The sequence below is a fragment of the Protomyctophum bolini genome (assembly GCF_963924005.1).
Source record: "Protomyctophum bolini genome assembly, chromosome: 1".
In the NCBI taxonomy this organism is placed as follows: domain Eukaryota; kingdom Metazoa; phylum Chordata; class Actinopteri; order Myctophiformes; family Myctophidae; genus Protomyctophum; species Protomyctophum bolini.
Window position 1 is genome coordinate 51,955,142 of NC_137862.1, and position 25,431 is coordinate 51,980,572.

The 25,431-nt window shown below is 44.1% G+C and overlaps 1 protein-coding gene across 1 annotated transcript in view; it reads left to right on the forward strand.

Moving 5' to 3' along the window:
* brsk2b (BR serine/threonine kinase 2b) overlaps nt 1-21,330 on the forward strand; it is a gene marked incomplete at its 3' end in the record, with an annotated part of 139,153 nt that extends 117,823 nt beyond the window's left edge. Inside the window, exons 14-21 of the mRNA XM_080762330.1 lie at nt 4,050-4,110; nt 7,408-8,155; nt 9,842-9,893; nt 11,713-11,836; nt 13,173-13,353; nt 14,485-14,577; nt 19,095-19,136; nt 21,029-21,330. Of these exons, the coding sequence (XP_080618456.1) occupies nt 4,050-4,110; nt 7,408-8,155; nt 9,842-9,893; nt 11,713-11,836; nt 13,173-13,353; nt 14,485-14,577; nt 19,095-19,136; nt 21,029-21,330 (1,603 nt within the window). The remainder of the gene's footprint in view (nt 1-4,049; nt 4,111-7,407; nt 8,156-9,841; nt 9,894-11,712; nt 11,837-13,172; nt 13,354-14,484; nt 14,578-19,094; nt 19,137-21,028) is intronic.
* Nucleotides 21,331-25,431: the final 4,101 nt, after the last annotated feature.

The window sequence follows — 25,431 nt, forward strand, 5'->3', positions numbered from 1 at the left end:
CAGGACTAGAAAGCCTGCAGTTTATATTAGCTTGTATTCCCCATCGATGATGTCACTGGAAGATGGTTTCTGAACTGCCCCACAGCCCTCCTATGAGACACAGAGTAGATTTTTTTTTCATGATTATTAGTGAGGACCTATTCATATATATTATATGAAGATGGGTTGAAAAGTGGTGAAGTGGTCCTTTAACCCATTCTGACCTGAGATCAGATTCTAAAAACGTCTTCTACATCCTGACAGTTTTCCATTCTGACCTGAGATCAGATTCTAAAAATGTCTTCTATGTCAGTCGCTCTTCGATTTTTCAAAAATAGCAGATCTACAAGCTCATAGCGCGCCACCGAGTGGCGCGCTATGAGCTTGTAGATCTGCTATTTTTCAATAGCTAAAGCACGACATGATGCTAACAACAAAATGGGTTAACTGGCCCTGAGAATACCGACGGAGAACTCTTTTTTTTTTTTTTAACGGTGGAACAAAGAGAGCAAAACAGGGATGAAAGACATTCAAACAATTATGCTCCTATATCAATGGAAAAAAGTGTTTTATATATATATATATATATATATTATGTTCAAATATGCTGTGAGCAATAGCTTTAAGGACAGACTTTAATTAAAACGCTAGCTCCTGTGAGTATACATGTGACGGGCGGTACGATAATGTGTAGCACATTAACCCATTCTGAACAGTAACCCATTTTGGTGTTAGCATCATGTTATGCTTCAGCTATTGAAAAATAGCAGATCTGCAAGCTCATAGCGCGCCACCGAGTGGCGCGCTACGAGCTTGTAGGTCTGCTATTTTTGAAAAATCGAAGAACGACTGACATTTTTTAGAATCTGATCTCAGGTCAGAATGGGTTAACGGAGGTCTCCTCCGTGTCGTGTTATATTAGAGGCCAGACCTCCCTCCCTCCCGTTAGACCTGTCCAGCCATTCGTCTCTCTAAAGCACCCCCCCCCCCCCACCCACCCACACACGGCAGTATAGTTATTACCGTAGCTGCTACTGTATTTTACGGTTATTACCTCAAGATAAGCATCGTCCTTTCCACAGCGAACGCCATTTTCATTTGTCATGTTTTTTTTCTTGAGACCATTGCACATTGCGGCACGATTTATTAATTTTATATCGTAGAGATGCGTTATTGGTACTCGTACGGTATAGAGCGCCGCAGTCCCGCCCCCTTTCAGAAAAGCGAGTGGCCCAGGAAATGAAACCCCAATGCATTCTCCCATCGGCACTTCTAATATAATTTATTTAAAGATGGTTACGCCGCGGACAAAGCCAACTCGGATCGTGACAAATCATGACAATGAACACAATGTTTTGGGCCGATCAAATAATTTATAAGACGAAAAACAAAACAAATAGTGTTGTCTCCTGACTTTCTTTTCTTCTTTCTAATGATTTGATCGGCCCAAAACATTGTGTTCATTGTCATGATTTGTCACGATCCGAGTTGGCTTTGTCCGCGGCGTAACCGTCTTTAAATAAATTAAATAAGAAGTGCCGATGGGAGAATGCATTGGGGTTTCATTTCCTGGGCCACTCGCTTTTCTGAAAGGGGGCGGGACTGCGGCGCTCTATAGGGCTTTAAAGGTATATTCAGTGATTTCACTCAAAAAACCTTAGGTTTCGTTTTTGGCTGGGACCCAAAGCCTTTCGTCCAATCAGGATAGAGAGTCAAAAACGAAACCTAAGGTTTTTTTGACCCCCAGTGGTTAACTGGGGACAGGGAGGAACTCCTTATATGGTCAGCACACTCTATGGTAGAGGGGATTATCACAACAAAACAAAAAAATAAGTGATATTTGAATTAAGTGAAATCACTGAATATACCTTTAAGCAACTAGTCGACTATTCAACTAGTCGACTAGTAAATCCACTAGTTGACCTTTGCTGGTACTAGTTGACTAGTTGATAAGACAAAAAAATGTTTATTTATTTTATTTTTTCGTTTTTGTAGGCCTCAAGATCTGCTAGAATGCTAGAATAGATTATAGTCATAATGTACACAGGTTTTAAATGTAGCCTACAAATATTATTAGATTATTATTTTTTTACATGATAGATACAGTATAGTTAAACAACTAGACTAGTAAATTATAGGCAACTATAGTCGACTAGTAAAACTCACTAGAAGTGAAAGAAGGTCTTACCGTACGGAAGTCCCAACATTTCATTTCTCATGACATCCACGTACTGTACTGTATATATAGCATTGCATGGAACGTTTCAAAAAACGCTTTGCCCATCAGCTCAGAAATCTAATCAGCGATGCCACTCTGAGTGTGTCTGTGTGCGAGCGTGTGTGTGTGTGTGTGTGTGTGTGTGTGTGTGTGTGTGTGTGTGTGTGTGTGCGTGTGTGTGTGTGTGTGTGTGTGTGTGTGTGTGTGTGTGTGTGTGTGTGTGCGTGTGTGTGTGAGAGAGAGAGAGAGAGAGTGACTTCGAGCATATTTAAACATGATTTACTGTTTCAATTTCCATCTCCAACAAAGGCAAGTCATTCGTGGACAATTAAATCCCAAAGAGTAGCTCCGGACTCCGCGTGACGTTGCGGTGTGTGTGTGTGTGTGTGTGTGTGTGTGGGGGGGGGGGGGGGTGGCGCAGGAGAAAGGAACAGGGAGATATGAAAAGTTAATGAGTCGCAAATGAAAAATGAATACGGTATACGCTCGTTGTGTAAGGAGAATAGATGCAGTGCACGTGGTGCTGGTGTGTGTGGGTGCGTGCGTGTGTGCGTGCGTGCGTGTGTACAGTGCTGATGTGGTTTGAAGTATTTATAGATTGTTGACTCCCTCCGCCGATAATATGTCTTGTTGGCATGTGAACAAACGTTAATGTACCGTAAATCGCAGAATGTAATGCCCCCTCCCTTCTCCCCAGGATGGACGTAAAACGGGCAAACGTGGTGCGTTTATTTTTTCACCGGGTGACGCTATTATTCGTCAGTAACGTCAAACACAAACTCTGCAAAATGTCGTTGTGCTCTCACGATGAAGGCCAATTAGCGTTATTGTTCACAGCTGGGCCACCATTAGTAGGTGAAACTGAGGACACTGTCCTTCTCTCGTAGAGCACCGTGACCTCTCTGCATGACCGCTCGTTACATGCATCCCTTTATAGCTCAGGGGTTATCAAACTTTTTCATGTCAACGGACCCCCAAATTGACACTCATTAGCCTGCGGACCGCCATTTGAAAGGACCCCCCCCCCCCCCATAAGAGAAAATTTTCATTTCGAGGACCCCCAGTTTGACCTGAATTCTAGGCTACGGTCCCCCGTTTCTATCTCTGCGACCCCAATGTATAATATAAAATCAATGTTATTTTAACTCTGAGAGTGTACAAATGTAACCAAAATGGGTCCATTCGGTTCCATTTTTTTCCAGAGGACTCTTCTTCGGTCGGAAACGTTCTCTAATCTCTCGCGGACTTTCGTCCACTTTCTCTACAAAAGAGAGAAAAGAGACACTGCCGTTTGAGAGGATGGATATAGAGAAGAGATGAATGGTTTCAGTGTCAATCAAAGTGTCGGTGTGTGTGTGTGTGTGTGTGTCGTCATCCGCTGAGAATGAGTTCACTTCCTAGAAAGCCGTCCTCATTAGGCAAACGGACTCCCATCCAATCCCATCTCTCAGCAGGGAGTTTTTCCCCCCCCTTTTTTTTAGGGATATCGCACTAAAAGTAGGATTTTAAAACTGTGTGTGTTCGTGTCTGTGCACGTGCGTGTGTGCACGTGCATGTGTGCGTGTGTGCGTGCGCGTGTGTGTGCGTGTGCGTGTGTGTGTGTGCGTGTGCGTGTGCGCGCGTGTGCAAAGTAACGTGGCTTCCTTTGAGGTATGTGCTATAATTATGTTTCTAAGACTGTCATCGAGTATTACAGTAATGTATCCTGCGTTACGACCGTGTGTGTGTGTGTGTGTGTGTGTGCGTGTGTGTGTGTGTGTGTGTGTGTGCGTGTGTGTGTGCTTGCTTTGCTGTGTGTGTGCGCGGGTGCGTGTGTGTGTGTGTGTGTGTGCGTGTGTGCGTGTGCTTCTAGATCCCGGTCCATCAGCGGCGCGTCTTCCAATCTGTCCACCAGCCCTCTCAGCAGTCCCAGGGTAAGTGTCTCCTACTGTATACCTACTGTATATATACTGTATACCCACTGGCCCAACGATGGCCCCCCCACCACCACACTGCACCTCACCGCTATAGCACTGCTGTGTCTCCACTGCTCATGTCACCGGATTGGGAAACACCCCCGACTACACCCCCATTCACCTGCACAGCCTCTCATCCACAGACCACACACACACCACACTGTGTTGTTTTTGGGCAGCGCATTTTCTATTTTAGCTTTAGTCGTGTATAGTCTCTCGAATAGTTTTCATTTCGTTTTTTTTTTTAGTCACATTTTTAGTCACCCGGAATGTTTTGGTCTAGTTTTTTTTCAGTCGACTTAAATTAAATGTCATGAGGTTTCAGTCGACCGAGTCTATACAGTTGATTTAGTCTGGCTAACGTGTGTTTTGGCGGGCCGACTTGATGCCGTCGTAATGGCTGTTTTTTTACACTTGCAACCAATTGAAAAATGACTCATACTGGATCTCCTGTCCACTAGTCCCTTCCTAACATTTTAGTTTAGCTTTTATTTGTTGACAAGTATTATTTAGCTATAGTTTTAGTCGTCGTGGCTTAGTTTTCATTTCGTTTTTTATGTAGTTTCTGTCGGTGAAAAAAGGTAGTCGGCGAACATTTCCCGTCGACACAGTTATAGTCGACGAAAACAACACTGCCTCACAGAGAACATGGCCTCATGCAGATGACCTGATACTAATTATGATCATTAGCCTGGCTGCTCGTCTCATATGAACTCTGCTCTGAAATCTTAGGACATTTTTAGTCGACTAAAAAACTAGACCACGACTCAGCACTTTGCATGGCAAGACACTTTACTTGTGATTTCACACATTTCGGGGGAATAGGGCTGAGTGGGTGCAGTAAATCTTCCCACCAGAAAAGTAAGACGCCCCATACAAATGTCCATTGGTGGGGAAAAAAAGTACTCAAATGTTTTACTTGAGTAAAAGTATCAATACTTAGCAATATGGAAATACTCTTGTTACGAGTAAAAGTCAGAAATCAGCATTGCTGTTATACGTATCATTTAATTGTCACGAGAACTCGCCACAGACAGCCAACGTTGTGGAAACTTTGATTCCGTCTGTCTGTTCATAAGACACTATAAACTGGAGATGACTATAGTGATCAGCATTCACACTTAAAGCTTAAAGCTAATATGTCAAAATTTTAATGACCTTTTTATTATTATTCAGACAGCCAGCAATGGGTAGAACGTTCCCCCAAAAAATGTTTAGTCTCTGTGACACATCTAGGGGCGGCCGCGATCTGCATTCAAAGATTTCCCTGCATTGGTCGATGTGCCTGTGTGCTTCCTGATTGGTTAGTCATTGCGACCGGGGTTTTTTTCCGGCCAATGACAAAGCTTCTAGGAACATCCTTGAATGCATATTGCGGCCCCTACATATGTGTCACAAGAGACTGTATACATTTTTGGGGAGCGTTCTACCTGTCTGAATACCAAAAAATAATAATAAAAAAGGTCATTAAAAATGTGACATTATTATTGCTTATAGTAGCTTTAACACATCCCGCATTGATGCTTTTTGCAACGAGGGACTCAAGAATTCAAGGCCTCGAGAGCGCATTCTTAATGGAAAATCACTGCCTTAGTGCTGCTAAGCCCCAAAATAGAAAGGTTACATTTGCAACTCAAAATCTCCCAGCCCCCTAAGCTCTCTGTGTGACATTTCATATTTTATTAACGCCAAGGAATTCTAAAATTAACTCTCGAGAAGAAGGCAAGGACACACGTTTCATGTTTGTTTATTGCGGGTCTGTTCAAGTTTGATAACATACTGTACTGTAAAAATAATGTGATAGATGGACATTCATGTGGGGATTTTGCGGTTAGCTTTAGTTTAGATCAGTAAACAGCGATTTAGCATCATGTATCTTGCTATTCACTATAATATTTCTGTGGCATACAAAACAGGCCCCCAGGCATGCACGCACAGTTACGTCTTAATGAAAGAGTTTACGTAATCACTTAATGGGATAGTTTTAACTTAAGCTGTATGAAATACTTAATAATATAGTGGTTGCAACTGTATTAATTGATTGCCCGAGTCCTAGTGGTGGGAGTTCTGCATTAAAAGTAAATTAATCCACAAAACTAACGTCATTTGTATTGTTGACCTGTTTCTAAAATATTAGTTAAACTTTCGTTCGTTACCCCTCTATCACACAGAACTATGTTTTTTGTGTCCCATTCACTACGACCCAAAAGATTGTTCCATGTGATAGAGGGGTCAAAGTTGAACGAAAGCTGCGCTAATATTTTAGAAATTGGTCAACGATACAAATTATGCTAGTTTTGTGAATTAATTTACTTTGACTGCGTGGCCCCCCCCAGTGCCCCTCACAAAATGACCGGGAACTACTTAATATTCACTAAAACCAGAGCAGAACTCCCACCACGGGACTCGGGGCAATCAATGAATACAGTTGCAACCACTATATTAATGACAAGTATTTCATACAACTTAAGTTATATCTGAACTATCCCTTTAACATAATGGAATATATATATATATACTAGTGGGCTGTACTATATCACATTATACTATATCACCATGCAATGCTGCCATAATGTGTTTACTACAATAGTATACTATACTTCACTCTACTATAATATACCGTACTATACCACAGTGTACTGCAATAAGTTATACTTGACTGTATACATGCATTAAAGTACGTAATTATTGTACTATAGAGCTGTGTGATAGTACCGTGCTGTAATAGCTCCAATTCATTCCATGGCATCGCGCATGCATTGTATAGCTGCTTTCCCAGGCGAAGGGCGAAGCTAAACTTGGTTAGCTTTGATGCTGGTATCACTTTGCTGAGGAATGGTTTTTGCCACATGCTGTCTCCTCTCTTGACATGGCTCACTGTTGCTAATAGCATGTTTTTGTTTGTTTTCTTTCTTTCTTTCTTTCGTGCACTCTCACCAACACCTCCCCTGCCTGCCTGCTGTGTCACTATCGCTTCACCCTCTCCTCAACTCATCCTGCCACATCCTGTTTTTCACTGTTCCTATGCTGCGTCGCTCATGGGAATATATATATATATATTTATTTTTTTGACTGGGCTGTGGTGGTTTTTATTTTCTTATATTTCTGTTTTTTTTATTTTTTATTTTTATTTATTATTATACTGTACTCTGTCACCTGGACTGTGGCCGTTTGCTTTCTCATTGCCCCCCCCCCACTACACTGCACTGTGCTATCGTATATAAACGACGTGCATGTACCCCACATAAATCTCAGCCCGTCAGGCGGTTTTTCATCCCGCCCCAGTCCCCAGACTTCTGTCAGTCCCCCAACTGCAGCCCCACCCACTCCGCCGAGGCCCGCCTCAACGGGGTGGGGCCCCGCATCGCCCCCCTAAACTCCTCCTACCAGCCAAAGATGGGGTCTCCCCTCATGCACCCCCGCACGCAGACCCTCCCGGCCAAGCCCAAAGTGTCAGAGAAGCCCCTCCAGACCACGCGCTCCAACCCGCTGCCCGGCTCGGCGCAAGGGCCCGCGGGCGCCCCCAAGTCAGAGCCCTCCACTCCCTGCCAGCCCCCCACCACCCCCTCCTCCTCCTCCTGTGTCCCCCAAGGCGGCGGCGGCGGCAGCCCCGCGCGGGCGAGGCGCCACCCGCCCCTCACGGTGCCCCCCAAGCTGTCCATCCCCCTGTCGTCGCCGGCGGGGGGGCACCTCCCGTGCCCCATGATGGGGTCCCCCCTCCGGCGGCGCACCGTCTACCCTGACCACAATGGCGTCATCAAATGTGTGTCCGTCGCTGCGTCGCAGGTGACTCCCCACCCCTCCCCCCGCGGCAGCCCTCTCCCCACCCCCAAAGGCACCCCCGTGCACACGCCCAAGGACAGCCCGGCGGGCACGCCGAGCCCCACGCCGCCGCCCAGCCCGTCCATCGGCGGAGGAGGCGGCCTGCCCTGGCGGACGCGCCTCAACTCCATCAAGAACAGCTTCCTGGGCTCGCCCCGCTTCCACCGCAGGAAAATGCAAGGTAACCGTATAACCGTTATAGCTGCATGGCCGGCGAGAGGCTATAGCGGCTGTTTCAACGGTTTGGTTTACTGCGGTCATATCGTATATGTCTCTGTTTGGGGCAGCAGCGGTGCGAAACCGAACGGTTTGCGGAGCAGTCTTGATATCGGGAAAGGTCGCTATAGTTCGTATATCCCCCCCGGAACCGGCACGTTAAAATTACCACCGCTGAAGTGCCCTTAATTGGACAAGGCATTGAACACCTCTACCATGAAATGTTCTATATGAGCAGGGCCTGGCTGTATAAACAAGTTCTTGAGCTTATAGTCCAGTTATACCCTGGGTAAACATAGTACCTTTCCTTTTCCTTTTCCGGATGGAAACCTTGTATCTCCAAAAATCCGTTACTTTCTCAGGAAATGGAAAGAAAGGGTGTGTGTTCCAGTGGATCCAGTGTCAAGGGGGCCTTTCAAACGTGTAAGCGATATAACGCGCCTATATAGTTCATTTTCAACTTTTTTTCGCGGTTTGCGACAACGCAAGCGTATTTACGCGAGCGCGGTCCCGTGAATTTGTTTTGCGTGCGTTGCTCGTTATACGTGCACACGCCCCCACGACTATACTCGCCAGACCCGGATTCTGTTTAGCTTCTTTCTTCTTTCTTTGTTAAGCTTGCGTCTTTTTAATTAATACCTTCCATTGGTTCAGTTATTATTAAAATAAATATGTAACATACTCGTGCTCATAGACACAGGTACACGGACATTGCTGGTTGTAGGAGTGGTTGCACCACTCAAAAATCCACAGACAGGCTTGACCACTTTCACTTTCAAAATGATCTAGATCTACACACAGACGGGCACCGTCCACTTGGTACAATTATTCTGTAGTGGATAAAAATGAAAATAGCGGAAACACTCGACAAAGTGCAGTAGTCAAAGTAAGGGTGCTCATTTATCCCATTTTGACCTGAGATCAGATTCTAAAAAAAAAAACGTCTTCTACATCCTGACAGTTTTCTCTGAAAAAGCTATGTTTCTATGTCAGTCGTTCTTCGATTTTTTTTTCAAAATAGCTAAAGCATAACATGATGCTAACACCATAAGGGGTTCCCGCCACCAAAATGGGTTATGAAGGGGAAAACAAAAGTTGAAATATGGACACACACACACACACACACACAAGTTCTGTGCCCGACTGCTATAGGATAATGTTTTGTTTGATGTTATCTGATTCCTGTACTGTATAATATGATAAACTGTTGTTGGCAGCAGAGGAGGATGCCGCCAGCCCAGGCACCAAAACGGCCACTTTGCTCGTGGCCCTCGAGGAGTAAATAATCTCTCTCTAAATGGAGCTAATAGCTCCATTTAGTCACGGCTCCCAGCCTTATCTGTCGACCCCCCTCATATAGCCTCCGGGTCATGTCTCGTAGAAGATGGCGTCCCATTTATACAGTGGAGTGGAAAATGTTGTCCTTTTTCGGCTTTATTATTAAGACCAATTTTGACCTGAGGCCCGATTCTACCAAAATGGCTTCTGAATCAGTGGTTCTCACACTTTCAAGATTCTTCTTCAAAACACGGCAGATGTACAAGATCACTATAGCTTGTGAGCTTGTGTATCCGCTTGTATATCTATGTATCGTCTTAGTTTCAGTCGACAGAAATGACACTGATCTGCCTCGTCTCTGTTGGTTCCACAGTCCCCACCCAAGAAGACATGTCCAGCCTCACCCCAGACTCGTCCCAGAGTGAGTGCTACACACACACACACACACACACACACACAGACACACACACACTTTCACTTTATGTTTTAATTATAGTGCAACATCGCCCCATGGGGGTCTCTGCGTGTCCACTTCACTATATACAACACAAACACAATAGCTTAACCCATTTAGGCCTGACGTCGAAAATTAAAAAAAAATGTTCGCTCTGAAAGAATATATATTCAAAGATTTGTGCCGCATTTTCACGATTTTTCAAAAATAGCAGACCTACAAGCTCGCTAAAGTATTACATAATGCTTAGTTAAAACACCAAAAGGGGTTCCCGCCCACAATAGCTTAAGGGAACACGGTCAATCTCAGTAAAAATGTGCCAGCACTTCTAGTGATTTCTACTAGTTGCCTAGTTTAGTTGTTCACTTCTAGTGATTTTTACTAGTTGCATAGTTTAGTTGTTTAACTAAGTCAACTAGTACCAACAAGGTCGACTAGTGGATTTACTAGTCGACTAGTTGAATAGTCGACTAGTTGCTTAAAGGCCTATACACAGCACACATGGTTACACAATATTAGTAGGCTACTCCGTCCTGGTCACATTCCTCAAGATGTCTCACGGAGTGTTGTTCTTGATGCTAGAGAAATAGTTTAATATTTCATAGTTTGTCTCTATCACCATCACTTGTCCCCCCTTGCCATGATCTGGGTATAATTATGACACTGACAAAAATCTAATGATTTAGGTGTGCATGGTATAGTAAGTGTTTCACCAAACCGTCTTTTTTTTTTTTGTCCTTTGCTTATTGAGTTTATTTCATGTAGTGGAATTTAGATGAATTAAACTGATTTCTAGCTACTGACTGCATTCTGACCACGAGCCCCAAAATGTATTTGGTTTGTAATTCTTTAGTTCTCCGAACCTTGACTCACTGCGTGCTCATTTCAAGCCTGTTTTAACAACTTCAATAATAATATTCCGATCTTAATAATTGGCAAAATTCCCTTAGCAATATGATGTCAGTCAGAATGTATGTTTAGTAATAGACATATTTAAGATTTCCTGCTGTGACTCCTGGGCAGTGAAAAAGTGCTCAGATTGTTTACTAAAGTGAATGCGCTGTAGCTCTGTACAGACATTTACTTGCATACAGTACCATGTAAATGCACCCATGAATGAATAATACATTGATATATGTTCATTTAATGTCGCAGCTGGTAAAGGATTTTAATTACGTTATATGCAACTGTGTACCTTTTATATGTTTTGTATTAATGATCTACATTTGGAAAGTAATTAAAGCTGTCAAATAATTGTAAAAAAGTACGATATATCAAAGTATCAAAGAATACAATAAGTACCTCAGTATAGTACTTTTGACATAAATTATCTAAACATGGAAATACACAGTGAATTAAACTCATAAAAGGTCCCTGGGACTCATTCTAAAAGACCACCCCTGCATCCCGGGGACTCATTTACATTGAAAACCTATAATAATAATAATAATCTTTATTGTCCCGAAGGATATTTGTCTTCACAATCTGTTCAACAGTTCAACACCCACATCAAAAACAACACAGAGCACATAACACCAAGACAGTACAAAAAAAAAAAAACATGAGGTCCCCACAAGCTGTGTACAGAACCATCCTATCGGCGGGGCAGTTTGTTTAATGCCGCGATGGCTGAGGGGACAAAACTCCTACTAAAACGGACCTTTTTCCATGGCAAGGTTCTGTATCTTTGTCCAGATGGCATGAGGTTAAAGAAACGATACAGAGGATGGTCAGTGTCATTTGATATTTAAACATCACTGGTGTATCACGTCTCTCTCTCTTCCCTGCAGGCTGGCCAAGAAGTCCTGGTTCGGCAACTTCATCAACCTGGAGAAGGAGGAGCAGATCTTCATCGTGATCAGAGACAAGCCACTCAGCTCCATAAAGGCAGACATCGTCCACGCCTTTCTCTCTGTAAGACCCTCTCATCAATCATCAGTGTCGTTCACAGAGCTATCCTCTTGGCGTGTCGTCATTGCATATCTGTGTTGTGTTACAATATTATCACCATTATATACTTTTAAACGTAAAAGTACTCATATTGCAGAATGCCCCATTTCACAAGTTCAAAATGTGTACAAAAACCTATTGAAAACAGCAGATCTACAAGCTCACAATATGATGTTCTTGCCATCTGCGCTTATAAACGTAGCTATAGGCTATTGGGACCTATCTATGCCAGCTATGTTTAAAAGCGTAGACGACCGTTTAATCCATAAATGAACGCGCCGACCGTTTGTTTACCTTTTTAGCATTGCTCCGGGTATAGCATAGCCCTCCTCCGTCACCACCAGCGATGCCATTTCTAAATCCAGCGCCGTTGAGCATCCGTAATAACCCGGTTTTCAAAGCGCCGTATATATATCCCAACGGTTAGAGAGCTGTCCACGGTGAGCCGGCGCGCACGCCACCCGACGATCGTAAATCCTTTGTGATTTTTGTATTGCGTCGCTGAGAAAATGTAGCGGGTTGTTCTGCTATAGCTAAAGGCTGTGGGGGGCTGTGTTGTGTGGTGTCGGTACACTTCCGGAAGCCCCCCACCTTCCTGTTTAACCCATTCTGAACGGGAACCCATTTTGGTGTTAGCATCATGCTTTAGCTATTGAAAAATAGCAGATCTACAAGCTCATAGCGCGCCACCGAATGGCGCGCTACGAGTTTGTAGGTCTGCTATTTTTTTTTTAATCGAAGAACGACTGACATTTTTAGAATCTGATCTCAGGTCAGAATGGGTTAATCAGACCAGTGTGTGTCCAGTGGAAACCTCGTATGAATCTGATCTCAGGTCAGAATGGGTTAATCAGACCAGTGTGTGTCCAGTGGAAACCTCGTATGAATCTGATCTCGGGTCAGAATGGGTTAACACGGGAAGGACAACAAGCTCCATAGAGTGGGCCCGGACGGGCCACCCCCTGGTGCAGTACCAGCATGCTAACACTAGGGGGCAGCAAAGGAGTTAAGTACAGTACTTAACTGACGTCGAAATAAAATAAAAAAACGTTCTCTCTGAAAGAATATAATATTCAAAGATTTGTGCCGCACTTTTACGATTTTTCAAAAATAGCAGACGTACAAGCATGAGTTTGTAGATCTGCTATTTTTCAATAGCTAAAGTATGACATAATGCTTAGTTAAAACACCAAAAGGGGTTCCCGTCCAGAATGGGTTAAGTAAAAGTACTTAGTTACTTTCCACCACTACACCACTGTCCTCAACCCTCTCCCTCTCCCTCTCCCACTCCTCCCGTCAGATTCCCAGTCTGAGCCACAGCGTGATCTCTCAGACCAGTTTCCGGGCGGAATACAAGTCCACAGCGGGCCCCACCGTCTTCCAGAAGCCCGTTAAGTTCCAGGTTGACATCACCTACACGGAGAGCAACAGCGCCACCAAGGAGAACGGCATCTACTCTGTCACCTTCACGCTGCTGTCAGGTAGTGCACGCACGCACGCACGCACGCACGCATGAAACGCACAAACTCACTTTGTAATGCTCCAGGTATTTTTATTCACACTCACAAGGGCAGGCAGGACATACAATGTTTTGACCGGTATTGGTCTTTCTCAAGTTTAAAATATAAGATATAACAGGAAATGATTCATTTTATACAGAGTGTGGACAAAAGAGCCATCGGCCCCATCTGGTGTTGTGGGGTGGCAACGATTACAAGTGATTAGAAACATGATTAGCAAACAAAAACATGATTGGCAAACATTTCTTCACGTGATCAAAGTGAGTGCACAAATATACATGATTATCTTTTATGTCAATATGATTTTAGTAAGTGTATGAAAGCAGAAAAATAGAGTACTGAGTACTGAGTATAATCAGTATGTCAACACCCATTGGCTCGAAGGCCAATGGGTCCCCCTAATTTTTTTAATATAGTATCCACAATCTAACAGTTTAAAAATATATATTTTTCTCTGAAAGAAAACACAGGAAAAAGTACACATTAGCTACATTATTGTAGCTTTAATGTAGCTGAATCTAAAGAAATGGCCTAATATCAAACTCTTCTTTGAGTCCTACCGGTGCCATATGGTTCTAAGATAATGAATCCACCACAGCTCTCTCTTTAATAACAGCTTATCTAGATGTATATCTCCCCCTCGTCTTGGGAAATCTCATCCCATACATAACAGACAAATATAGCTCACATTAATCAGTTGCTATTTTGATGGGTGAGCCTCCATGAGGCGTTGTGATCCGATCGTACCATCCACCATCTTGGTGCACCCGGAAGACGCACACAAGACCCGTCTCCATGAGGCGTTGTACCCCATTCATTTGCATTGGCCTCAATTTCCCAGAAGCCCTAGCAGCCCACAGCATGTGACGATGTCCGGTTTCGTCATCAAAACGAAAGCATCTAGTCTCTATCTCCGCGGTGAAGACGGAGTTTCTTTTTATTTATTACAATACGGCGGATTAAACACATAAAACAAAAGGCGGGTATGTCGTATATAGCAACGACCTGGAGTAAACCATTCCTGGCAGTAAAAACTGTTTTAACACTGCCGGGTCTTCCGTCTCTCCTGTCGTCTCGTCTCTCCTTATAAAGGTCCGAGCCGGCGCTTTAAGCGTGTGGTGGAGACCATCCAAGCCCAGCTCCTCAGCTCCATCGACCAGCCAGGGGCTCAGCCACAAATATCTGGTGAGTAAAGGTTCTTCCTTGGCAGCCGGCGGTCACCCCACCACCACCCCCCCCCCCTCTCTCTCTCTCTCTCTCTCTCTCAGCATCCTGGCACAGAATCCTCGCAGCACACGTACGGCCCCACTCGACTCGGAACGGCTCGGCTCTGCTCAGCTTAAACCACACGCTTAAAGCCCCGCCACAGCATCTCCTCACGTGCATGCCCTGCCATGTCACGCAAACACGCCTAAACACATGCAACATGGTGCACGCTGCTGCACAGGCACATGTACGGATGTATATATACACACAGCGCTCACATGCTTTGCCAAACGCATTCATTCACTCAGGAGTACGAGTGGAGATTGACATGTTGTTATTATGTAACTGTTATTAATATACAGGTAATGAATCTCAACCCAGGGACAGAGACACAAAGGTCCCCTTTTCCACCGGTTGGTTCCCAATGAGAACCGGTTCAGTTCTTTCCCACCGGTTGGTTCCCGATGGGAACCGGTTCAGTTCTTTTCCACCGGTTGGGGTTCAGTTCTTTTTCACCGGTTCAGTTCTTTACCACCGTTTGGTTCCCAATGGGAACCGGTTCAGTTATTTCCCACCGGTTGGTTCCCAATGGGAACCGGTTCAGTTCTTTCCCACCGGTTGGTTCCCAATGGGAACCGGTTCAGTTATTTTCCACCGGTTGGTTCCCGATGGGAACCGGTTCAGTTATTTTCCACCGGTTGGTTCCCGATGGGAACCGGTTCAGTTATTTTCCACCGGTTGGTTCCCAGTGGGAACCGGTTCAGTTATTTTCCACCGGTTGGTTCCCAATGGGAACCGGTTCAGTTATTTTCCACCGGTTGGTTCCCAGTGGAAACCGGTTCAGTTCTTTCCCACCGGTTGGTTCCAGTTCTTTTTGGTTCTTAGTCCATGAGCCAGAGCTCCAACATTGGAACGTTAATTGTGAATTGAGTGGGCAAAACCATATACCTACTGTATATTAGATCGTTATCATGAGACTTCCCCAATTGAGTACTTACACGAACACAATGATTTATTCTATTACAAATTTTTACATTTTTCAATATGCAAATGAGGCATTATGTAGGTAGAAAATATGAAGAAGCTACTACTCTGGAAGGGTTATCATGTATTCCTTTACTTGTCTTGATCCTATAAACAATTTAATATAGCTCTAGTTTTTGAGTAGTGCAACCACTCCAAGGAACAACTTTGTCCGTGTTCACCTATGTATGTGACGTTCATGTATATGAACTCATATACATACAGTACTCATACTGTATAATGAGTACCAGTAAGGGGCGCTGTTGCCTGCTAATGAGAGATAGAGAGAGAGAGAGAGAGAGAGAGAGAGAGAGAGAGAGGAGTTGCACCACTCGGTTCACACAGGTGTGATTTTTCCCACCAATTTTGGAGCTCTGGCTCATGGACTAATAACCAAAAATAACTGAACCGGTTCCAACCGGTGGGAAAGGGGGTCAAAGTGGAACGGTCACACATATACTGTTCAAAGGTTTACTTGCTTTAGGTACTGTTAAATAATATTGAACGAGGGGGGAAGAAAGGTTTGAAGGTTTTTAGAAATATGTTGTCTATATACTACATACTGTAGTTACTATTATTAGTAGACTATATTGTATCTATTTTGCGTGTACTATATTAGGCTATAGCACATGCAAAAAAAAAATAGTCTTTGTGAAGGATAAGGCATCCAGCTCAATCCGTGTCAATGGTGAACTCGACTCCGCTATAGCTTCTCTCCACAGAAAATACCCCACCCCCCCAGCCCCCCTCCCCAGTCCCCACCCACCCTGCAACGCTTTGAAGTTCCGTCCGATTTAACTGCACATTTTTTTGGGCTGCCTATGGATACATAGATGGACGATAAGAAAATATGGAAGTAAAAAAGAAGACAGACGGTTGTGTTTTCTTGTCCATGTTATAGTTTTGTCCTCATAGTGTGAAAAGAGTTCCTGTTACTGTATATGTGGGTTATTTACTTGATAATGGTCCCCTCTGGTGGTGGAAAAAGGGTAGTACACAACAAGCAGCTCCGTGTGATATGGTGAATCAAGTTGCGGTAGCAAATGTATTGGTGCTGGTAGTATTCTAGCTGTGAAGGACTCTAGCTGTATTTGATATCAGCATAATGACATGTAGCAGTCTGACTATAGCCACTGCCACAGATGGGAACTGTTATCAGGCACTGTTTATGCACCCACCCCCCTCACCATGTCAACAATAACCCACATCTCAGCCACACTACCTCTGTCTGTCTGTCTGTCTGTCTGTCTGTCTGTCTGTCTGTCTGTCTGTCTGTCTGTCTGTCTGTCTGTCTGTCTGTCTGTCTGTATCTGTGTGTCTGCCTGCCTGCCTGCCTGTCTGTCTTGCTATATCTACCATCTGCTTATACCTCTTGGTCTGTCTCTCGATCTGGAAGTTCAATTTATCTACCTCCCTCTGCCTGTCTGTCTCTACATCTATTCACCTATCTCTCTGGTGACTACTTTACTTTTAAATATCTGTCTATTATTTCTCTCTCTCTCTCTCTCTCTCTCTCTCTATCTCTCTCTCTCTCTCCCCTCCACCCTCCAAGCTCATAGCACCCTGCTCCCTGTCCTCCCCAGCACCAGACTGTACCACCCCACCCCCCCCCCAGATGGAGTGAATCAGTATAGCATGCCCAGTGGAATGCAAACCCAGATCCATATGTATACGGCACATATATACTGTTATAGGCAGAATAACACCCCCTTCGCCAGAGCAATTCTCTTTTTTTTTTATGGTCATGACGCCAAATGTTCCTTTTTCATTCAGTTATTTCTAGTGATAAAGAGGAACTAAACCAGGTGCAAAACGTGACAATGATTAAAACGGTGCTCACACGGATCAAAACCGGGATCGAGACATAGATAGAAAGAGAGGATCCACTCAACGCTAAAAACGAGGAAAAACCTTTCTGGGCGGTAACCCCTCTTGGGGTTTTTAGCATTATGTTATACTTTAGCTATTGAAAAATAGCAGATCTATAAGCTCATAGCGCGGCACCACACATCACGAAAAATCGTGAAAATGTGGCGCAAATCTTTGAATATATATTCTTTCAGAGTGAGCGTTTTTTACTCAAATCCTTGCTTCTGGGGGGGGGGGGGGGAATTACATATATTTTTGGGGGTCCTTGACATGAAAATGTCTGAGAACCACTGACATAGACACATAGTTTTTTTTTTTAGAAAACTGTCGGGATTTTGTCGGGCCTAATTGGGTTAAAAAGGGCAACTGCCAACATGTTTCGACCAACAAGGTTCTTGCCCTGACGAAGACCTCGTTGGGTCGAAACAATGTTGGCAGCTGTGTCTTTTTTAAATTTCAATAAAGGCTTTCCTCGTTTTGAGTGCCCGGGATATCCTCTCTTTCTATCTCAGTTATTTCTAGTGTTGACAAATCCAAGGTTTTTGGTGCATTGGGAACATTACATAACTATCAGAGAGCAGGATTATTATTATTATTATTATTGCTGCATCAAATGGTGTAACACCATTCATTCACCGATAAAAGTTATCAACTATAGCCTATAAAGCCCAAACTATATGTGCTTATCGATGGTCCTGGGGTGTATTCCACACGCTTCTGCATACTGTATGGACACATACTAACCACGAAAGCATGTTATTATAATATTCACAGTGATGTTGCCGACAGCGACGAAGCAAACGGATACAGTTTCTGTGTTTCTTTGCGAGAAAAGCTGCATCCCCTTAAAAGCAAAGACATTATTGCATTGCATGCAATAATGACAGACACTGTATGCCACTGTATCCCCTTACAGAGACTCTCAAAACACTACACATGTCTCCAAAGTTGTGGACTGTGTGTTTGCGTGTGTGTGCGTGTGTGTGCGTGTGTGTGTGCGTGTGCGTGTGTGTGTGTGTGTGTGTGTGCGTGTGCGTGTGCGTGTGCATACAGTTGACCTCTGGCATCGGCAGGCGTTCAAATGAACACAATTGCCAGTTTGCGGCTGGAGAGCTGGCGAGGGATAATGTCACACACTGCACTATAGCGGCTCCCGGTGGTTGGTCAGACTCAGGGCGCCTCTTCAGTAGGAAGGATAATCTGGGGAAGATATTATTATCTAGACATGATGACCCTTCATTTTACGACGGTGTTGAGGAGCGCCACTAAAGATTATGTGTGTTAGACGGCGACGTTAGAATTAATCATACCTCCCGTTGTCGTCGATCGCCATCGGGAGTGTTTTTGGCTACATCTTAGCTATTTCAGCTATACGTCCGAGATATATATAGCGCCTGGTGCGTCGCTAAATGTGCTCCGTTGCTGCAAATAACCGCACACGGAGAAGCCACGGTATAGATGTCGGACTGGCATATGAGCCCCCTCACGACTCACGGCCTGAAAAAGGTTGAGAACCATAAATTATGCAACTATAGGCCTCAGTGCGTCTTCCCTGGTGTTATCATTCGTGACCCCCTGTACTATACGTGTGTGTGTGCTCCCAGATGCTTCCCAGCGTTCCTCAGCCTCCACACCTTCCAAGCGTGGTAAGACCCAGAAAGCCCTGGGAATCCCCTCCCCCGCTACACCCCTTTTTCTGGCTCCGTAACACAGTCTGCCTCACTGGGAAACTATATACACCCTTCACCACACTGTCACTGGCACAACCTGGTGTGTGTGTGTGTGTGTGTGTGTGTGTGTGTGTGTGTGTGTGTGTGTGTGCGTGTGTGTGCGTGTGTGTGTGAGCGTGCGTGTGCGCGTGTATATGTCGATGTGCACAAATGTGAGGCCCCTAAAAAGAACAGCTCATATCTTTGCACGGGAATGTTCTTTATTCAGTCTACCCCCCCCACACACACACACACACACACACACACACACACACACACACACACACACACACCTGCAGCTCTTCCATATTTGAAATGAAAGGAGAAACATAAAATGCAAATCAAATTTATATACCAGAAATCTTTTGAATCACACAACGACGGTATATATGTCACTGCCAAAAAGCATGATGGGTAAGTTATGGGACTCTTAAATAAGCAACACTGATGTTTGGACATTTTTACAACTCAAATCAAATGCATTTTGAACCAATGAAGTGTAACCTTTTGGGATGTGTTGTGTATGGTTGCATGTTTGTCTTCACATGGTATGGTTGTTTTTTTTTACCACACATGGCCCAGAGAACCAAAAGTCTTTGTATCGAATGGATTGTTTGTTTGTGCAGAGAAGATGGGGAGTTCCCGGAAGCCTTGGAAAAGCATTCCCAAAGTAATTAGCTGTAATGCCTTTTAGGAATATACACACATGATTTGGTAAAGCACTGCAACGTCGAAGACACAAAACAAAACGAGTCATAATCTGATGTTTATACGTCACCATTCCTGACCATTAGGCTGTCATTCCCTTTTTTAACAGCTTGCACAACTAAATATTTGTCAACGTTAACATGCTGGGAATTGAATCCAGCTATAGCATTTCCAGGGCTCCCATCATGAACTCCCCAGTGGTACCATGGGACAGTTGACTCTGAGACTGAAAAACCAACACTGACCTCTTCATTGTTTTTTTTGTCTAATCTTACTATTATCTAGATTATTTTTTTGATTACTTACGGCCCTCTGACCATAACCACGAACGCGCTTTGGCCGCACTTCCAGCCACTGATTTAACTCTGAATGTATAAAACTATACCTGTTTTCTTTGGAATTAAATGAACAGTGTGGACTGTCTGGAGCGTTGTATAGATATACTGACAGAACAACCAGTGTTTTCGGCGACTAATACTGTGACGAAGAATTGTTCGTCGACTACCTTTTTTCACTGACGGAAACTAAATGAAAACTGAGCTATGATGACTAAAAACTGAGACTTAAATATATTGACAATTTCGTTAACAAATAAAAAACTAGACCATTTTTTTATGAAGGGACTATAGTGGACAAGAGATCCAGTATAAGTCATTTTACACTTGGTTGCATGAGCTTGTAGATCGGCTATTTTCAGCAAGTGTAGAATCAGTCATTAGGACGGCATCAAGGCCCCGCCAAAAAAAAATCAACTGTAGATTTTAGTCGACTAAAATCTCACGATATTTAGTCGACTAAAACTAGACACTAAAGCATTCCGGGTGTCTAAAATGTGACTAAATGAAAACTACTCAAGAGACTAAAATGACAAAAAAAAAAACTAAACTAGAAACTCGCTGCCAAAAACACCACTGACGTCGACCATGCTGGTTTTACAGTCTCTCTCTCTCTCTCTCTCTCTTGGTCCCTCGTTTCTTCTCGACGCCACCATTATCACCTCCTCTCCTCTCCGTTTAACCCCATTGCTCATGTTGTCGTTTGTTCTCTCTCTCTCTCTCTCTCTCTCTCTCTCTCTGTCTCTCTTCTCTTTTTGCTTCCCTTTTCTTCCCCGTCCGTTGTAGGCAGCCCGTTGAGTAACTTCTTTGACGTAATTAAACAGCTTTTTTCAGACGAGAAGTCGAGCGCCCAGCAGGCGACGCCACCGCCCCCCCACCCCTCGCCTGCAGGCGCCCCCCTCGCCACGCCTAGCCCCGCCCCCGCCACCACCGCCAAGCATGCCCCCACGAGCAGCAGACCCAGCCAGCCCGCCCCGCCCACTGACTCTAAGTGCCCCTCCCCCGCCACCGCCACCGCGGTCGCCGTCGCCGGCAAAGACAAAAGCGCGACGCCTGCCGCCGGCAGCAGGACGCAGGAACAGCCGTAACGGTGGAGAGAGAGAGAGAGAGAGAGAGAGCTAGCCTTTTTTGCATGACTAGTCAGGTCCCAAAATAAGCCCCCCCCCCCCCCTCACCTCAACCTCACCAAGAAGATAAAAAATGTCAAAGGACAAGCCGCTAGGCCTGTTTGCCCTTTAGTTTACCGTATAGGAGTGTACGTCGCTCTATAGGAAACAAAGAGAAAGAAAGAGAGAGAATATCTACTTTTTTGAACTATTGCCTATAAACCTTTTTTGTACTGCATTATAACAGGAATGACTATGTGGATGAGTTTATTTTACGGTCAGTAGCACATGTAGCTATACCTCCTCTGCACCCACTCTGTGAGACCCCAGGGGGGGTGGGGTGTGGGGGTCCGTCTCGGGGCAGTGTGTGTGTGTGTGTGTGTGTGTGTGTGTGTGTGTGTGTGTGTGTGTGTGTGTGTGTGTGTGTGTGTGTGTGTGTGTGTGTGTGTGTGTGTGTGCGCGTGTGTGAGTGCTCGTGGTATGTGTGTGACGGCTTGACTTGTCTCTGCCACCAGGGATCATCCATAAAAACTATTAGCAACACTCGTCCGCTCTGCAAGATGGCCGACTCTGCCCCCTTCCCACCACCACTTCACTTCTCTCTCCCACAACACCACCACCACCACCACGCAGCCAGACACCAGAGAAAGACGGAAAGAGAGACTACACTACCCCCACCCCCCCCCCCCCACCCCCTACACACACACACACACACACACACACACACACACACACACACACACACACATACCCTTATACCCGCCACCCATCTCCTCAGCCTGTCCCCACAACATCCGCCACGACACCTCGACAACAGCGACACCCAGAGGACTGTAAGTGAGACGCGCTTCCCTTTATTTTTTTTGGTTCCCGTTTGCTTTGCTCCCTCTGACCGACCGACCGAACACAGAGATATTATACTTATTGAAGAAACGCCTTAAGACAATGATGTTTGTCAAAAGTATTACAATGCACCCCTCCCCCCCCCATCCTCATCGTCTTTCCCCGATACATTAGCATGCACACACACACACACACACACACACGTGCGCACGCACGCAGGGTGTCTGTAGGTCCTTAAAAAGGCTTAAATAGTCTTACATTCATATTAAAAAAAAAAAAAAAGTATGACATTTTATTAAATGTGAAAGGTCTTAGGCAATGTAGCCTGACTACCGTATGTTGTTCAAATGAGTTTTATCAAAATACACAAACTTTTTTTTATTCACTTTCAATTCAGGCAAGAGTTCATTGGTGCTTCCACAGTACGTTACCAGGCAGCGTCGGCAACCTAATAAACGGATACAGTATCACTGTCGGGAGGCAATTCTGATAATGACAACATATTCCATTTTTGTTTTCTGTGGGATTCAAACAACCTGCGTTCTCTACACAAGACGGCCAAGCTGGCAAACCGCGTCGTTAGGGTTACATGCAAGCTCAACCATAAATGGTTTGAGAAAAGCGAACATTGAACCCGTGCCCCGGGCGGTAATAATATCTCTGAAGTCGGATAAATTATTGGCAAAAAATGTTTCGAGGTTCGTAATATACAATGGGATTTCCCATAATGCAAAGCGAGAAGCACAGACAGTATATTCAAGCGTATGCCAACAATATGTCTCCAATTATTAACATTAGCTCTGTTTGTTTTTTTTACAGAGCTATACATTTACTTATACGTATACTTCCCTATACCGTGGTTATTGCCGTTGCAGAACATTCTGCCGTTGCAAGTTCTGTCTTAAATTTAATTCTAGCCGTCATGAAAATGATACCCGCAGACACTCTGACATATACACACACACACACACACAATGTAGACACATACATGATTCCATTTCAACATAGAAACTACACACATACACATCACACACACATCCCTATAATGATTCCTTTTTGCGGGATGTAAGGACAAACTGAAACAGGACCAGTGTGGCTACTGAGCGTCAGAAAGAGAATGTGTCCCCCCCTTGAGCCCCCGGCGACGGACGGACGTATACGGACACTGGCTGGATTGTAAACTCTTTTTAACGTAGTCTTTTCTTCGTGAACGAGGGGATTTTAAAAAACGGTCTGTGCCGGCCACGTGGCTTTAATGGGAATCTTGCGATAAAAAAAAAAAAAAGACATCCTGTTGACAAAAGGAACTTTTAGGGAAGGGGGGGGGGGGGGATTGTTGCATTAAAAATGAATGAAATTTATTCAGTTGTACAGAATGCTCTGTTAATGTACAAAAACAAAGTGTAGTCGTGACATTATGTTTAGGAGAGTTGTGTTGCCATGTTGTTGTTTATTTTTTCTCTGTTTCCGTTCCCGGACAAAGTCTTTTGTCTGTAATATCATGTCATCTTCCTTTGCACTTTTTGACGTGCGGTTAAACATTTTTGCGGATCCATGTTTTATCTTTATTTAATATTTTGTTCACATTCCTTTGAAGTATAATATCTGCAGGTTTCAGACCACATTGAACTGCTGTGTATATTTTTGTACTTTATTGTATTTTGTCATTTTTTTTTTTGGTTATTATTAATAATTTATTATTTTGTTATTTATACGACAGATGTAGAAAAAAGGTTTTTTCCTAAAGTTATTTAAGGATATTTTTGCCATGTTTAAGTTATTGATCATTCAGAATATTCTTGTAATGTAAAAAAAAAAAAAAAAAGATATGTGTGAACATTCACCATCTTATTTCCCTTGCCTTTTTTTTATTTGATGAGAAAAAGCTTGTACTATAGTTATTTGTTTTGTTTCCGTTCGGGGGGGGTGATTTACCGTGATTTAAAGAATGTAGACTAGCCTCTTCTGAGATGAACAAACCCTTTTGTTGAGTTTTGTCAGTTTCCCCACTCTTTCCCCGTGCGTATGATGACTTCCAACCACACAAAGACAAACCCACCGACTCATCCCTGTAAATAAGCCCACTTTGCTGACAAGCTTATTAAAAAAAAGAAGAAAAAAAACCGAACAAAAAAACAAACAAGGGGATCCCTACTCTCTTTAGCTTTGACCTTGTACGGCTGTTATTTGCATGTTTCCGACATCCGTCTTTTCTTTGCATGTCGTCGTTGGAATCCCTTTCCCTTTCCCCTCCTCCTCCTCCTTCACCCTGTCTTAAATCTTTCCATTCCCCCCTTCTTTTCCCTTGTTGCTCATTTTTCTGTTTGTTTTACGTGCATTTATAGTTTACACTTTTTGGTTCCCCCCCCCCCAACCTTCCTTCCTTTATACAGTTTTGTTTTTCTGCGCACACTGTGCAAACGTGCAATGCATAATTCTCCTGACTCATTCTCTGAAAGAGAGGGACCTGATGGCCGATTGGCCCCCGGTCAGGGACGTGCAACACACTTTTTACCCGTCTGTAAAACAACTGCCCCCTCTCCAGACCTAACGAATGCAGCGTTTATATATACTGTGGTGAAAGAAATGCGAAACGACCACTCCTTTCCATGCCATATTATTATTATACCGGAAGGCCAGCATTCAGGAGAATTGCTATTTTTTTTCCTCCCCCACCCCAAGTCTCCTGAACGTGAACACAGTATTTTGCGCGCTGAACAAAATTTGTTTTCTAAATCCATGTCGCAAAGAGTGCTGGGTTGCGCCCTGAAAATAGCTGATCTACAAGCTCACGGCGCGACGCGTTGTGAGCTTGTAGATCTGCTATTTCCGCTATTTATTTATTTTCTCTTACGGGATTTTAGCCCCTTGGCTATGCACTCTCTGCACTGTCCCTGGCTCCAAGGGGCTCACACCTCGGCTGGGGGGGGGGGGGGGGGGAACTGGTATCAAGAGAGATCAACAAAACCTCTAAAAAGCAATACCCATCTTCGTTTTTGGTTTTCCTCCTTTTTGTTTTTCTATACTGTGGGAATCCAAGAGCACACACTGAATGGACTGGAGTATACGGGAGCGCTATCATTGGTATAGCGAGCAGGATTTAACCACATGGCAATGTATTCAATTCCCCTTGTTGATGTTACTGTGAACAACTTCAGTGCTAAAGGAAATAAATCTGTTGGCTTTGGAAATGTGTGTGTGTGTGTGTGTGTGTGTGTGTGTGAGACTTGCAAGTTTATG